General features: G+C 40.5%; 1 protein-coding gene across 2 annotated transcripts in view; it reads right to left on the reverse strand.

The window, feature by feature from the left end:
- Positions 1–232: 232 nt before the first annotated feature.
- The window catches only part of GREM2 (gremlin 2, DAN family BMP antagonist), a 147,015-nt gene continuing 133,864 nt past the window's right edge, over positions 233–13,383 (reverse strand). For both annotated transcript variants that reach the window (XM_066235164.1, XM_066235174.1), the window contains one exon: positions 233–3,062. In XM_066235164.1, the coding sequence (XP_066091261.1) occupies positions 2,555–3,061 (507 nt within the window). In that variant the 5' untranslated portion in view covers position 3,062 and the 3' untranslated portion in view covers positions 233–2,554. The remainder of the gene's footprint in view (positions 3,063–13,383) is intronic.

Raw genomic sequence — 13,383 nt, forward strand, 5'->3', positions numbered from 1 at the left:
AAAGAGTCTTAGACACTCCCCAAAACCAGGGATAAAAGCCATTCCCATCACATCTGCTGTTTTGGATACCTGGCTTTGATTCTCTTTGAAGATGCCAGGCCCCAAAGACGATCACGTGATGTAGGGGTTCAACTCATCAAGGTGGGACAAATGAATTCATAATGTACAGTGCTCCTGCTCTGCCCACTGAGTCAAATTCAGAATCTCACTTTCATGGCACATCACACTGGGATCAAATATAACCCTAGAGTATCTTTATTTGTTCTATAATTTAATAGTACACCTATAAAATAATTACATTATACTTATAGCTTTTCTTCACTTATAAACAAAAAAGAAATTAAATACAATTTGAGCCATTAGAAGGTAAACTGTACATACAAGAAGCCCGGGATGGAGCTTCCCACTGCAGCATATATTGCTTCCATTGCTCTACCCACAACTGGGTTCAAGAAGTGAGCTTGTGTTTGTATGCTGTGAGTTCATAGCTTCAGTCTTCCCCTATCTGCTTGGGTTTTGTGTTAATAGAATGACTGGGGTTGGCTTTGCAGTCTAGTTGGAAACTGCCCTGTGCTCCCCTCCTCCTCTTGCATTATCCATTTGTCTCCATTACTGTCATGTGGACCCCTTCCCTCACAGCTTTTCTGCTGCGTGCTCTGCCTGAGTCAGACCTGAGGTTTCCCACTAAATGCAAGTTCCCTCACTTAGGGCTGTCTATGCCCATTTTCAAACCTAAGACCTTTAAAACTGCACATTTGGCTCAGGTATCAAGATGTTACAGTGGTGACAGAAATGTAGCCTGCAGAGCAGGGGTTAGAAATGGATCCCCCCACACACCACACCCTGTCTGAATCCTTGCTCTCTAGATGGATGTTGCTAGATCTTGCATTATAGTCTAACGTTAGGAAGCTCAGTTCCCAGAGAAGTTGTGGAAGGTTTCTCACATACCTCAAAATCAAGCATTCCTTAGGACCAGGTACTTGGGAATTACCAGTGAAAACTTTTCCAAGTGTGTTCATTCCTACCAATCAGATTGGAATCTCATTCACATTTATCAGATTCTACAAGCATTACTCACAGGGACTGTTTCAGTGGGGCAATTTAGCAAAGTAAGAATAATTTTGCAGGAAATAAAATTATGTCAACTTCTTTATATCAAGAGACCACAACATGAAAACCTCAACAATTCATTATAAAAATGAAAGCTGACCTAATGTTGCCCATCTTTTTGCTAGTTGCTTTCTGTAGGGCAGTTTAACTAGATTTCCACTTGATATAGTGCATCCTTTATTTCCTCCTATACCACAAAGTAACTGACTCCTTATATTTTTAAATATTTCTTTTAACAGAAAATATTTTTTGCTTAGTGCCATGGCAGTAAAATAATATAGCTTCTCCCTCCACATATGCATATTAAGTAGTTTAGGGGCTTTTGAGTTTCAAGTTACAACTTCCCAACGTGTCCCCCTCTCTACACCCATCCATCCTAACCCAGTTCCTACATTGTGCTGCCACGTCTCCCTGCCTTCAGTGAGATACTGTTCAATGTGACATCACAACTCCTCCCATCATCTCCCTTCCTAATCTAAGAACAGGTACATGTCCGCAGACTGCTGCTGGACCTTATTTCTGGGTGTCAGACCTCTTGGGCAGGTCAGCTTCTGCTCTGGCCCTTACCCAGAATGCTGCTACAAAGCCAGAGTCAAAACCAGTCAAAAAAGACAAGGATAGGTCTATAATACTTTTTAACAGCTCTTTACAATATAGGTTATTTATAAAACCAGCATTATTAATATGGAGACCTTTGTGTGTAATAATATTCTAATTGCAGCGATAATAGCATGCACACCAGAGTTCATCTTTAGTCTGTATAGAGGTGGGGGAAGTGAGGAAGATGGCAGTGGCTGGGGGAGGGGAGAGCGTAACTTGCTGTAAGCAAGGTCCCCAGGGAAGCCCATTTTGCTATCCTGGTGACTCCAGTCCTCTTCTTGGTATTAGGGCAAGAGAAACTCCCCGTCCACAGGCAGCTTCTTCAGCGCCCTTCTGCAAATCCACAATCCAGCAGCAAGAGGACAGCCTTGGAATCATGACAGTGAAGCTCCCTCCCAGAGGGACAGGGACCAGCAGCAGAGGTTAGAGGGGCTGCTCGGAAGATTGACGCATCCTTCCCATGGGCAGGGGGCATGGGCAGAAGGCGAGATGGAGTGTACAGCGAGGCCAGGGAAATACTCCCCTTTCCACATGGTGGAAACATCAGTGACTCCCTGACTGCTGGGTGGTAGATTTTCATCACCTCCCTTCGGGCCTGATGCACGACCTGGCTTGGGAGGTAGGTGCACATGAGGCCCAGGATCCGTTAAGAACAAACACTTCAGCAAAGCTCCACTTGCGGCCTGCGCTTCTGAGAAGGACATCATCAACCCCAAGAAATGTGCTTGCTGCTGAGGGGGATCACCAGGCAGAGTGAGTGAGTTCGGAGGACAGGGACAGAGTCCGCGGCAGCGCGACCCTGCAGACAGGTGCGCGGTACCGGGCTGCGTCCTGCCAGGGGCTCTCACTGCTTGTCCGAGTCGCTTAAGTTCACGGACATACATCTGCACTGTTTCACCTTCTGGATTTTTTTGAGTCGGAAGGGAGGGTCCAGCCCAGGGCATTCGAGCTCCACGAGGACCGAGGTGACACGCTGGGGCTTGCAGAAGGCGCAGGACTGGAAGGACTCCTCCTCCTTCTTCACGTGGCGCGGGATGTAGAAGGAGTTGCACTGGCCATAGCAGAAGCGGTTGAGGACCGTGCGGCTGCGGCAGCCCTCCTCGCTGACCGTCTGCCGCAGCGGCTGCGTCTTGCACCAGTCACTCTTAAGGTACTTGCGCTCGGTGACCACCAGGGCCTCCTGGCTGGAGGCCAGCACCTCTTTGATTTGCTGCTGCCATCTCTCGGAGTTGTTGCTGCTGCTGTCCTTGTAAGGCGAGGGGATGGCTCCTGCTGGCCGGTTCTTCCTGGCATCCACCGCTTTCACCAGCACGGCTACCAGGAGCAAAGACAAGGAAAACTTCCAGAACATCCTGCAGTGAGAAAAAGAGTCAGAGGGGTTGGTTGAGATGGATGATGGTGAGCAGCATTGTTTTCCTTTTAATGATTTTATGGTTTTATTAGGCAGGTAAGGTGAAGCTGGCAGATGGATACCCAGAGAAGCTGGAGGTGAGAAATGGATATAGTCCACTTACAGAGAGCAATGAAGAGATCCTAAATCCTATCCTGAAGGCGAGGATGTGGACAAAATAATGACACAGAAAACATACACTGGTTGAACAACTACAGGAGCACTACAGAGCAAAGGCCATCAAAATTAGCTCAAGCCAGTCTGCCCAAATACCAATGACAGTTAATACCCAAAACTCACTGCATTTCAGTATATATTGTCCTAAGTGCTTTGCATGTGTGTCTCATTTGGTCCTCAAAGCAACCTTAAGTTGAGAGTGACATTATTTATTATCTCTATTTTATGGTGAAGAAAACTGAGACCCACAAAAAATGAGGAATTTGCCCAAGGTTGCACAGTCACTAAGTAATGGCCCAAGATTTGAGGCCAGGCATCAGCCTCCAGAGCCATCAAAATTAATTACTCGACATGGCCATGACCAGGAGAATTCATGAAAGGCAAAGGAAAGGTGAGGATGGTTCACAAGTTTCTAAAAATGAGTATAAAAATTAGAAATAGATGTAGATTAGGGAAATTAAAATTTGCACACTGTGCCTGTGTTATTAGTTAACAACTAATAACAGTTAACATCTGCAAAAAGATGTTAAAGTAATGCAAATGAGTCATTATTTAGATTCATGTAGTAAAAAACACTTTCCAGTTGTAAATTAGGAAATGTCCACAGCTGCATGTGAACTGACTTAGATGTATGCAATCATTGGTGACCCACATGAATAGATTACTCTTTGATCTGTGTTTTAGGGGACTATGACACTAGTCTAGCAAATACTTGATGGTGGGAACTAGAGAGAAACTAAACCATGTTTTGTAAGAAGCAAAACAATCTGACTGACAGATGGACTTCTTCAAAGTTTAATTTGCAGTTTTCATGGCTATATTGTCATTAATACTCTCAAGGGACAGCAATGCCCCTCAGTAGAGGGACATTATCTCATTTTACAACTGAATCTCTCATCTTCATCCTTGTCATCCTCATTACCATCATATTCACATTTAATCATTCCTTCTCTGTGTATTTGATCACTCCTAGGACGGCATGAGACTCTTTAACAAACATATCCTAGAATGGCATGTGAATATTACATATATAAAACATAATATAGTTATATAATATATATTAAGTATTCTATTTCACAGTCATAAGCATATATAATTACTAAAATTCAAAATTACATTTATAAAATTTTTACATTCTTAGAGAGGTCTTAAATATATTCATGCAAATACTGACAGTTTATATGTATTGGTACTCTTGCCGTTTCCTTTCATGTATAAACATAATTATCAGTGTTCTATGAAATAGGTAGTATTTCCTTTATTTTATGGATAACCAAGGCATTGAGAAGCTGCATTGCCTTCTATATTCACAGAACAAGCATGTTTGAGTCCATGCATCTTGGCTCTGGTGAGTATATTTGCTTCTTTGTTAAATTTTTTTGTCTTAAAATATCTAAACTAAACAGACAGCTTGATAGATACATATGGGTTTAAAAGTACAAATTTCCGGCCCTGGCCAGTTGGCTCAGTGGTAGAGCATCGGCCTGGTGTGCAGGAGTCCTAGGTTCGATTCCCGGCCAGTGCACACAGGAGAAGCACCCATCTGCTGCTCCACCCCTCCCCCTCTCCTTCCTCTCTGTCTCTCTCTTCCCTTCCCGCAGCCAAGGCTCCATTGGAGCAAAGTTTGCCCGGGCACTGAGGATGGCTCTGTGGCCTCTGCCTCAGGTGCTAGAATGGCCCTGTTTGCAACAGAGCAATGCCCCAGATGGGCAGAGCATCGCCCCCTAGTGGGCATGCCGGATGGAACCCAGTCGGGCGCATGCAGGAGTCTGTCTGACTGCCTCCCCATTTCCAGCTTCAGAAAAATACAAAAAAATAAATAAATAAAAGTACAAATTTCCAGTTATCAGATAAATAAGTTCAGGGGATGTAATGTGCAGCATAAAAACATCTAAGCTAAAATATTTCTCCATGTCACTGTTCTTAGTCTAAGATACAAGAGACTTTTGAATGTCACCAGCAGATGATTCCTTCATCAAGTCTTTGTTGAGTATTTAATCTAGAGCAAGCACCGTGATAAGCCTTATGAATTTCAGTACCTTCCTCAGAGACTAAGTTCTTCCAAGGTCAGATGAGCCCTTAAAGGATCTGCCCTCCCATCCCTATCTTCAGGGGCCTTCTTACTCACCTACTCCTCCTTGCTCACACAGACTACCTTTTTGTTCTAGATTGTGTTTAGCATTCTTCTGATCCAGGGCTTTATGTTGCCTTCCTTCCAGTATTTTATGTGCCCCCCCCACCCACCCACATGTGGCCTTCCCGCATAGTCTTCATGTCTTTGCTCAATTAGCACCTCCTAGAGAGGCCTTAGTGGGTAACTTCACCACGGCACTGGTTTTCACTGTCTCCTTCCCTGATACATATTCTTTTGTATTTATGATCTTTTTTTCTTTTTGAATTGTCTGAATTTGCAGAGATGACTACCTGTTTTATTCATTGCGGTAGCCCCTGAAATTAGAACAGTCCCCAATATGTATTAGGAATCCAGTAAACATGAATTGAATGAAATATGAATACCATGTGTTTCATTGCCTTCAATAAGCTTGCAATTAAGAAGTTAAAGGAGCCTGACCAGGTGGTAGCGCAGTGGATAGAGCATTGGACTGGGATGCGGAGGACCCAGGTTTGAAACCTCAAGGTCCCCAGGTTGAGCAAGGCTCATCTGGTTTGAGCAAGGCTCACCAGCAGTTTGAGCCCAAGGTCACTGCCTTGAGCAAGGGGTCACTCAGTCTGCTATAGCCCTCTCGGTCAAGGCATATATGAGAAACAATCAATGAACAACCAAGATGCCGCAACAAAGAATTGATGCTTCTCATCTCTCTCCCTTCCTGTCTGTCAGCCCCTATCTGTCCCTCTCTCTGTCACCAAAAAAAAAAAAAAAAAAAAAAAAAAAAAAGGAGAAGAAGCTAGAGCAGAGGTCGGGAACCTTTTTGGCTGAGAGAGCCATAAACGCCACATATTTTTTGTGCCATCCTTGCCTGGTTTTGGTATAAGGGTTATGTTTGCCTCATAAAATGTGTTTGGAAGTATTGCTTCTTCTTCAATTTTTTGGAAGACTTTCTGTAGAATAGGAACCAAGTCTTCTTTGAAGGTTTGATAAAATTCGCTGGTATAGCCGTCTGGGCCTGGACTGTTATTTTTGGGGAGGTTTTTAATGTTTTTTTCTATTTCTTCTCTACTAATAGGTCTGTTTAGGCTTTCTGCTTCTTCTTGACTCAGTCTAGGAAGGTTGTATTGTTCTAGGAATTTATCCATTTCTTCTAGGTTGTTGAATTTAGTGGCATAAAGTTTTTCATAGTATTCTACAATAATTCTTTGTATATCTACGATGTCCATGGTGATTTCTCCTATTTCATTTTGGATTTTGTTTATATGAGTTCTTTCTCTTTTTTCCTTGGTAAGTCTTGCCAAGGGTTTGTCAATTTTGTTGATTTTTTCAAAGAACCAGCTCCTTGTTCTATTAATTTTTTCTATAGTTTTTCTGTTCTCTATTTTATTTATTTCTGCTCTGATTTTTATTATCTCCTTTCTTCGGCTGGTTTTGGGTTGTCTTTGTTCTTATCACTGCTTTTGCTGCATCCCATAGATTCTGATATGTCGTATTATCATTTTCATTTGTCTGTATATATCTTTTGATCTCTGCACTTATTTCTTCTTTGACCCATTCATTCTTTAAAAGTATGTTGTTTAGTTTCCACATTTTTGTGGGATTTTTTCCCTCTTTTTTGCTGTTGAATTCTAGTTTCAAGGCTTTATGATCAGAAAATATGCTTGGTACAACTTCAATTTTTCTGAATTTGCTGATGTTGTTTTTGTGGCCCAGCATATGGTCAATTCTTGAGAATGATCCATGTACACTGGAGAAAAATGTATACTCAGTCACTTTGGGATGAAATGTCCTGTAGATGTCTATCATATCCAGGTGCTCTAGTGTTTTGTTTAAGGCCACTATGTCTTTGTTGATTCTCTGTTTGGATGACCGATCTAGAGCCGTCAGCGGTGTATTGAGGTCTCCAAGTATGATTGTATTTTTTTAAGTTTTTGTTTTAAGGTCAATAAGTAGCTGTCTTATATATTTTGGTGCTCCTTGGTTTGGTGCATATATATTAAGAATTGTTATGTCTTCTTGATTCAGTGTCTCCTTAGCCATTATGAAATGGCCATTTTTGTCTCTGAGTACTTTTGCTGTCTTGTAGTCAGCATCATCAGATATGAGTATTGCTACGCCTGCTTTTTTGTGGATGTTATTTGCTTGGAGTATTGTTTTCCAGCCTTTCACTTTGAATTTGTTTTTATCCTTGTTACTTAGATGAGTTTCTTGTAGGCAGCATACAGTTGGATTTTCTTTTTTGATCCATTCGGCTACTCTGTGCCTTTTTATTGGTGAGTTTAATCCGTTTACATTTAGTGTAATTATTGACACTTGTGAGTTCCTCATTGCCATTTTATAGATTGCTTTCTGTTAGTTTTGTGCCTTGTTTGATTCTTCTCTTTCGTTTTTCTATCTTTTGTTTTTATTTGGTGTGTTCCATACATCTTTCCTCTGTTGCTATCTTTTTTAAATCATGTGCTTCTGTGGTGGTTTTTTCAATGGTGGTTACCATTAAGTAATAAAAAGGGTCCCTACCCTGTTCATTGTAGCGAACTATTTTGTGAGTACTTTTGCCCTCCATCGCCCTTTGCTACTGTTAATTTTCATCCGCTCCCCCCCTTTCTTATTGTTGTCACAGTTTAATGTTGGTTTTGTTATGTTCTTCTTGGAGCTTTTACTTGTGGCTTTGTTGTTGTTGTTTTTTTTATTCTTTGTATCTGATTGGAGAACCCCCTTTAGTATTTCCTGGAGTGGGGGTTTTCTGGTGATAAATTCTCTCATCTTTTCTGTATCTGTGAATGTTTTTATTTCTCCTTCATATTTGAAGGTTAGCTTTGATGGGTATAGTATTCGTGGCTGAAAGTTCCTCTCTTTCAGGACTTTAAATATTGGGGTCCACTCTCTTCTAGCTTGTAGAGTTTCTGTTGAGAAATCTGATGATAATCTAATGGGCCTTTCTTTATATGTTGTATTCTTCTTTTCCCTGGCTGCCTTGAGAATTTTTTCTTTGCAGTTGGTTTGTGCCAATTTTATTATGATGTGCCTTGAAGTAGGTTTGTTGGGGTTAAGAAAACTTGGAGTTCTGTTTGCTTCTAGAATTTGAGGTTTTAGTTCTTTCCACAGGCTTGGGAAGTTCTCATCTATTATTTGTTTGAGTATGTTCTCCATTCCATTTTCTCTCTCTTCTCCCTCTGATATAGCTATTATTCTTATGTTATTCTTTTTGATGGAGTCAGATAATTCCTGTAGGGCTATTTCATTTTTTTTAATTTTTGAATCTCTTTCTTCTTCTCTTTGTTGAGCCTCAAGTTGCTTGTCTTCTATTTCGCTGATCCTCTCTTCTATCTGGCCTGTTCTATTAGCTAAGCTTGTTACCTCATTTTTCAGCTCATGAATTGAGTTTTTCATCTCTGTTTGATTTGTTTTTATAGTTTCAATTTCCTTGGAGATATACTCTTTGTGTTCATCTAGTTGTTTTCTGAGCTCCCTAAATTGCCTTTCTGTGTTTTCTTGTATATCTCTGAGTATTTTTAGAATTTCTATTTTAAATTCTCTGTCGTTTAACTCCAAGGTTTCCAATATCTTAAATTTTTTCTCCATAGATTTTTCCTCATCTCTCTGTGTTACCTCTCTTTCTTTTGTATCCATGATATTCGATTTTCTCTTCTTTAATGGCATCTGAGGGTGGTTTTCTTGATAGTATTAATGAGATTTTATAAGGAATAAAAGGATAAAAAAATAAAAATAAAAATAAAAAATTGCACGTTTTTTAAAAAAAAATTAATCATTAAATAAACGCCACATATTTTAAAACGTAATTCCATGAGAGTCATACCACGACCTGTGTACATTAGACATTATCTAATAAAAATTTGATGTGGCCCTGGAGGACAGCTGTGATTGGCTCCAGCCACCTACAACCATGAACATGAGCAGTAGGAAATGAATGGATTGTAATACATGAGAATGTTTTATATTTTTAACGTTATTTTTTTTATTAAAGATTTGCCTCTGAGCCAGATGCAGCCATCAAAAGAACCACATCTGGCTTGCAAGCCATAGTTTCCTGACCCTTAAGCTAGAGGATGCCATGCGAGTAACAATGTGACAGGTACACAGGAACAACTGCATAGGCTCTGCTGGTGGTGATGGTGGGACCAATAACATCTCATCATCTGGGATGTTTTAGAATGTAGATTCCTGAGTGCCACCCTAAAACATTCTAAATCTGTAAATTGGGGCAGAGTCTGAGATCTATATTTTAAAGCAACGTTTCAGGTGATTTTTGTGGACACCAGGGACTCCAGGGGACAGGGTGGGTGCAGAGAAAGAGCATCAGTTCTTTCTGGAGGAAGTAGGAGATGCCTAGGAAGTGTCTCTTAAAGCCCAAATAGGGTTCTTCCAAGTATTGATTTGTCAAAAGTGCAGGACTCAAGTGAATGGAGGAAACAGCGCAAAGAAAGTCAAGCAATTGAGAGCAGAAGAGAGGAAAGGGGAAGTTTTTCTCTTTTAGAAACATTTTGTCCAACACAATTATTGAAATTTTAAGGCCGAGGTTTTAAAGTGCTGTTCTCCTGTCTCCTTAGTTCCACACAATAATTGTCATGTAAAAACGGCCATGCTTCCAGCAGGCTCATGGCAAACCTTGGGCATTAGACCCACTCAGCTTACATAGCTTATTACATAGCTTTGCAGAATGATTTGTGATCTCAATAGTCTCTTAAAAAGAAAGTATGTTGGTTCCATTTTAGTAATTTCCAAAATTAACATTCTGTATAAACATAACCAAAAATTTGCAAGTCCCCGCCAGGAAAGATTTACAGAGTCAGCCTGTTCCTCAACTCCTAGTTCCAGACACAGCTTCCCATGCATCGTTGATAGGTTCAAAAATGCATGCTTTCATTCACCAAATCCTAGGTGTTGTCAGGAAGAACAGAGCTCAAATAGGTTCAGATCTATCTAGAGCAAAAACCTTTAGAGTGGACAGTATTGGATGTGATGATTAACAACGTGCATTTTCTGAACTCTTTAAGGCAATTTCACAATATCTGGCAATCACCCTCATAAGAACCAAAGAAGAAAAGCAAACTGTCCATTTTCAAGACCTGGAAAGAAGCTGATGGAAGTTAGATGAGTGTGGGGCCAAGGAGGCTCTCCTATCTTTTCTCCCCTACATCTTGCTTCTTTTCTCCTTCACACAAAATAGTAAGATTGCCAAGAACCTGACCTCTCAGTGTTCTCTTGACTTCAAAGGCACTAATGCTATGGAGCCCTTGCTGGTGTAAGGTTTTAGCTGGGAAGAGAATATCCATGCTTCTTTCTTTAATTCACCAGCCATCCACACACACACATGTCAGTGGCCTGCCAAGACCTGCTTGGAGCCCTGCCATGCTGAGTCACATTGCTAATCAGAGAAATGGTTGGCAGACAATTAACCTCTCAAGAATGTTGCCACTGCTGCCAGGAATGACAGCAAATAGATCCTTCATTTTACCCTCGTATCTGTGTTTGGGTTGTATCAGAAGAAACTTGTAAATAAACCCTGTTGGTTTTATTAACCATCTTTATGGCCTAACAATGTTGTGAATTTGCAAGCCTTGCCAGGATGATAAATGCTAGTAGGCTAAGCAGACTGGGTTTGTCAAAGTGGGTCGTGTACAGAGACAAATAGTGGAAGCACTTTCCCCTTAACTGAACGCACTTGGGCCTGGCCCTTGGAGGTACCAGAATAAGGCTGCACAAGTCACAGAAGTCTAGTATTTAAGTAACTATAGAATAACTGCCCGCTTCTATTTCTTCTTAGAAGTGTTAAGGGATCCTACAACAGGAGTGAATTTCTAGGAAAGGATGAGTCAGTGCTGAACCATCCTGGCCAAAAGGTGAGCAAAGGCTGAGGGTCTATCAAGCTGATGAACTCACTCTCAGAGTGAACTTGTTGAGTTTTAGATGTCAGGTCAAGGCAATACTGCATTGTGCATGAGTTGTGACTGGGATGGGGCTCGAAAGTGTTCTGTGACCTAAGGTTTTGAGGGCATTCCTGAAAGGTTAAAGGGAAGCACCGAGGCTGATTATCAGCAGACAAAGCTGGGGTAAACTTGTTCCCACAGCCCAAGTGACGACAGAATCAAAATCAAATAATAATTTTTAAAAACTCCAAACAAAACTCTCAACAGTGTCAGATTTCAGAGATTATTGTTAAGAGTTTTATTACTAGAACCACAACAACCAGAGGTATTTCATTCATGACTAGGATTCTTAGGCTGGGAGGGTAACAGGTTAGCTCTCCATCTAGATGTGAATATTCCTTGGCTCCTGGATCATCCTCTTAGCCTAAGATCGCTTGTCTGGTGAAGTCACAACTTTAGCAACTGTGATCTATGGCAAATTATGACCTACAGGGTAAAGCCAAGCCCAGGACTGTTTTTGTAGATAAAGTTGTATTGAACACAGCAACACCCATTCATTTCCATTTTGTCTATGGCTGCTTTTGTGCCACTAGGGTATACAGTGAGCAGTGGGGACAGAGACCACATTGCAGACCAAGTCAAAAATATTTACTATCTGCCCTTTTACAGAACAATTTTGCCAAATCCTGCTCCGAACTTTTCCTATCCAATCCAGTCATTTTTCCAAACCAATCCCTTTAGCTTTGGGCTCTTTTGCTGGAAAAAGTAGGTTTGAATTTTAAATCTCTAACAATAAAACATTTAAACAGCATGAGGTGGAACATAGAACAGACCCTATGTGCCTACCACCAAGATGAAAACAATATTAGCATTTCGTTTCCTGTCTTCATTGTTCAATCTCCTTCTGTTTTGAAAGAAATAAAACACTACAGGTAAAGCTAAGTTTTCACCCTTCCATAATTCTCTTACCCTCGCTGGGATGACCAGTATCCTAAAGTTGGTCAATGTCATTCCTGCTGATGCTTTTCCACTGTGATGGCTTATATTTAGTGTGAGGGTACCTTTGTGTGTGCATATTTGAGCTTGAGATAAACAGCAGCACATTCTTCTTTTGCAGATTTTTAATTCAGAAATAGGTGTTTGAGATTTTACACATGTAGACATTTTTAGAAGGAGTTCATTCATCTCCACCACTGAATATTAAAGCACAGTTTATGCATTCACCTTACTGAGGGACTGTTAGTTGCTTCTACATTTTCACAATTGCCAATGGTGCTGCACTGAACATTTTTATGGTTGTACCCATCTGTTAGAGTTTTTCTAGAGGAGACACCAAAAAGTAGAATGCTAAATCATAGGACATGTACAACTTGAACTTGGCTACATTTTACCAAGTTATTTTCCAAGTGCTTGTACCAGTATTATCTCTCCTGAATGATATGTGAGTCCTGCTGCTGCACATAATTGCTAACACCTGGTGTCACAAAATGCATTGTTTTTTGCCTATCTGAAAAATGTTAAATGTATTTTTTTATCTTTCCAATTACAAGAGAGTTGATCACCAAGCTTAAATACTGTAGTTGTATGCTGAAAAGGAATGATTATGACTTATTCTAAGCTGAAGAGAGAAATTCAAATATTAGGAAAAGAAAAATAAGAAGTACTAGTTATCAATCCTTTAAACTGTCGTGAGAAGAATAGGAGAGTAGCTTGCAACTTCAAAGCAGAATAATTAAGGCATTCCACATTTGAAATGCAAAGCGATTCATTTACTTTCCCAAGGAACTTTGCCTGAGTAGAACACTGATTATCATTTTGTTCCATAAGTTTCTTTTCCATTTTTTAAAAAAGTTTTCAACCAAAGGAGAAATGATTCTCTCACTATTTACTTTGACTTCTGGAGAGGAAGTGTATCATTTGGAAACTGGTCATTGAAGTTCTTAATCTTGAAAGAAATTGGGATTCACTCAGTCTGGGAAATGTAACTTTGAGGCAAGATGGCAGCCAAGCATTACATTCAATAAGAATGGGGATGGGAAAGCTCTTTGAAATCTGTAAGATTATAGGCACATGGTTGCTTTTCTCTAGAGCAGGTCCTCTTGAGAATA

Source organism: Saccopteryx bilineata, chromosome 1 (assembly GCF_036850765.1).
Source record: "Saccopteryx bilineata isolate mSacBil1 chromosome 1, mSacBil1_pri_phased_curated, whole genome shotgun sequence".
Classification (NCBI taxonomy): domain Eukaryota; kingdom Metazoa; phylum Chordata; class Mammalia; order Chiroptera; family Emballonuridae; genus Saccopteryx; species Saccopteryx bilineata.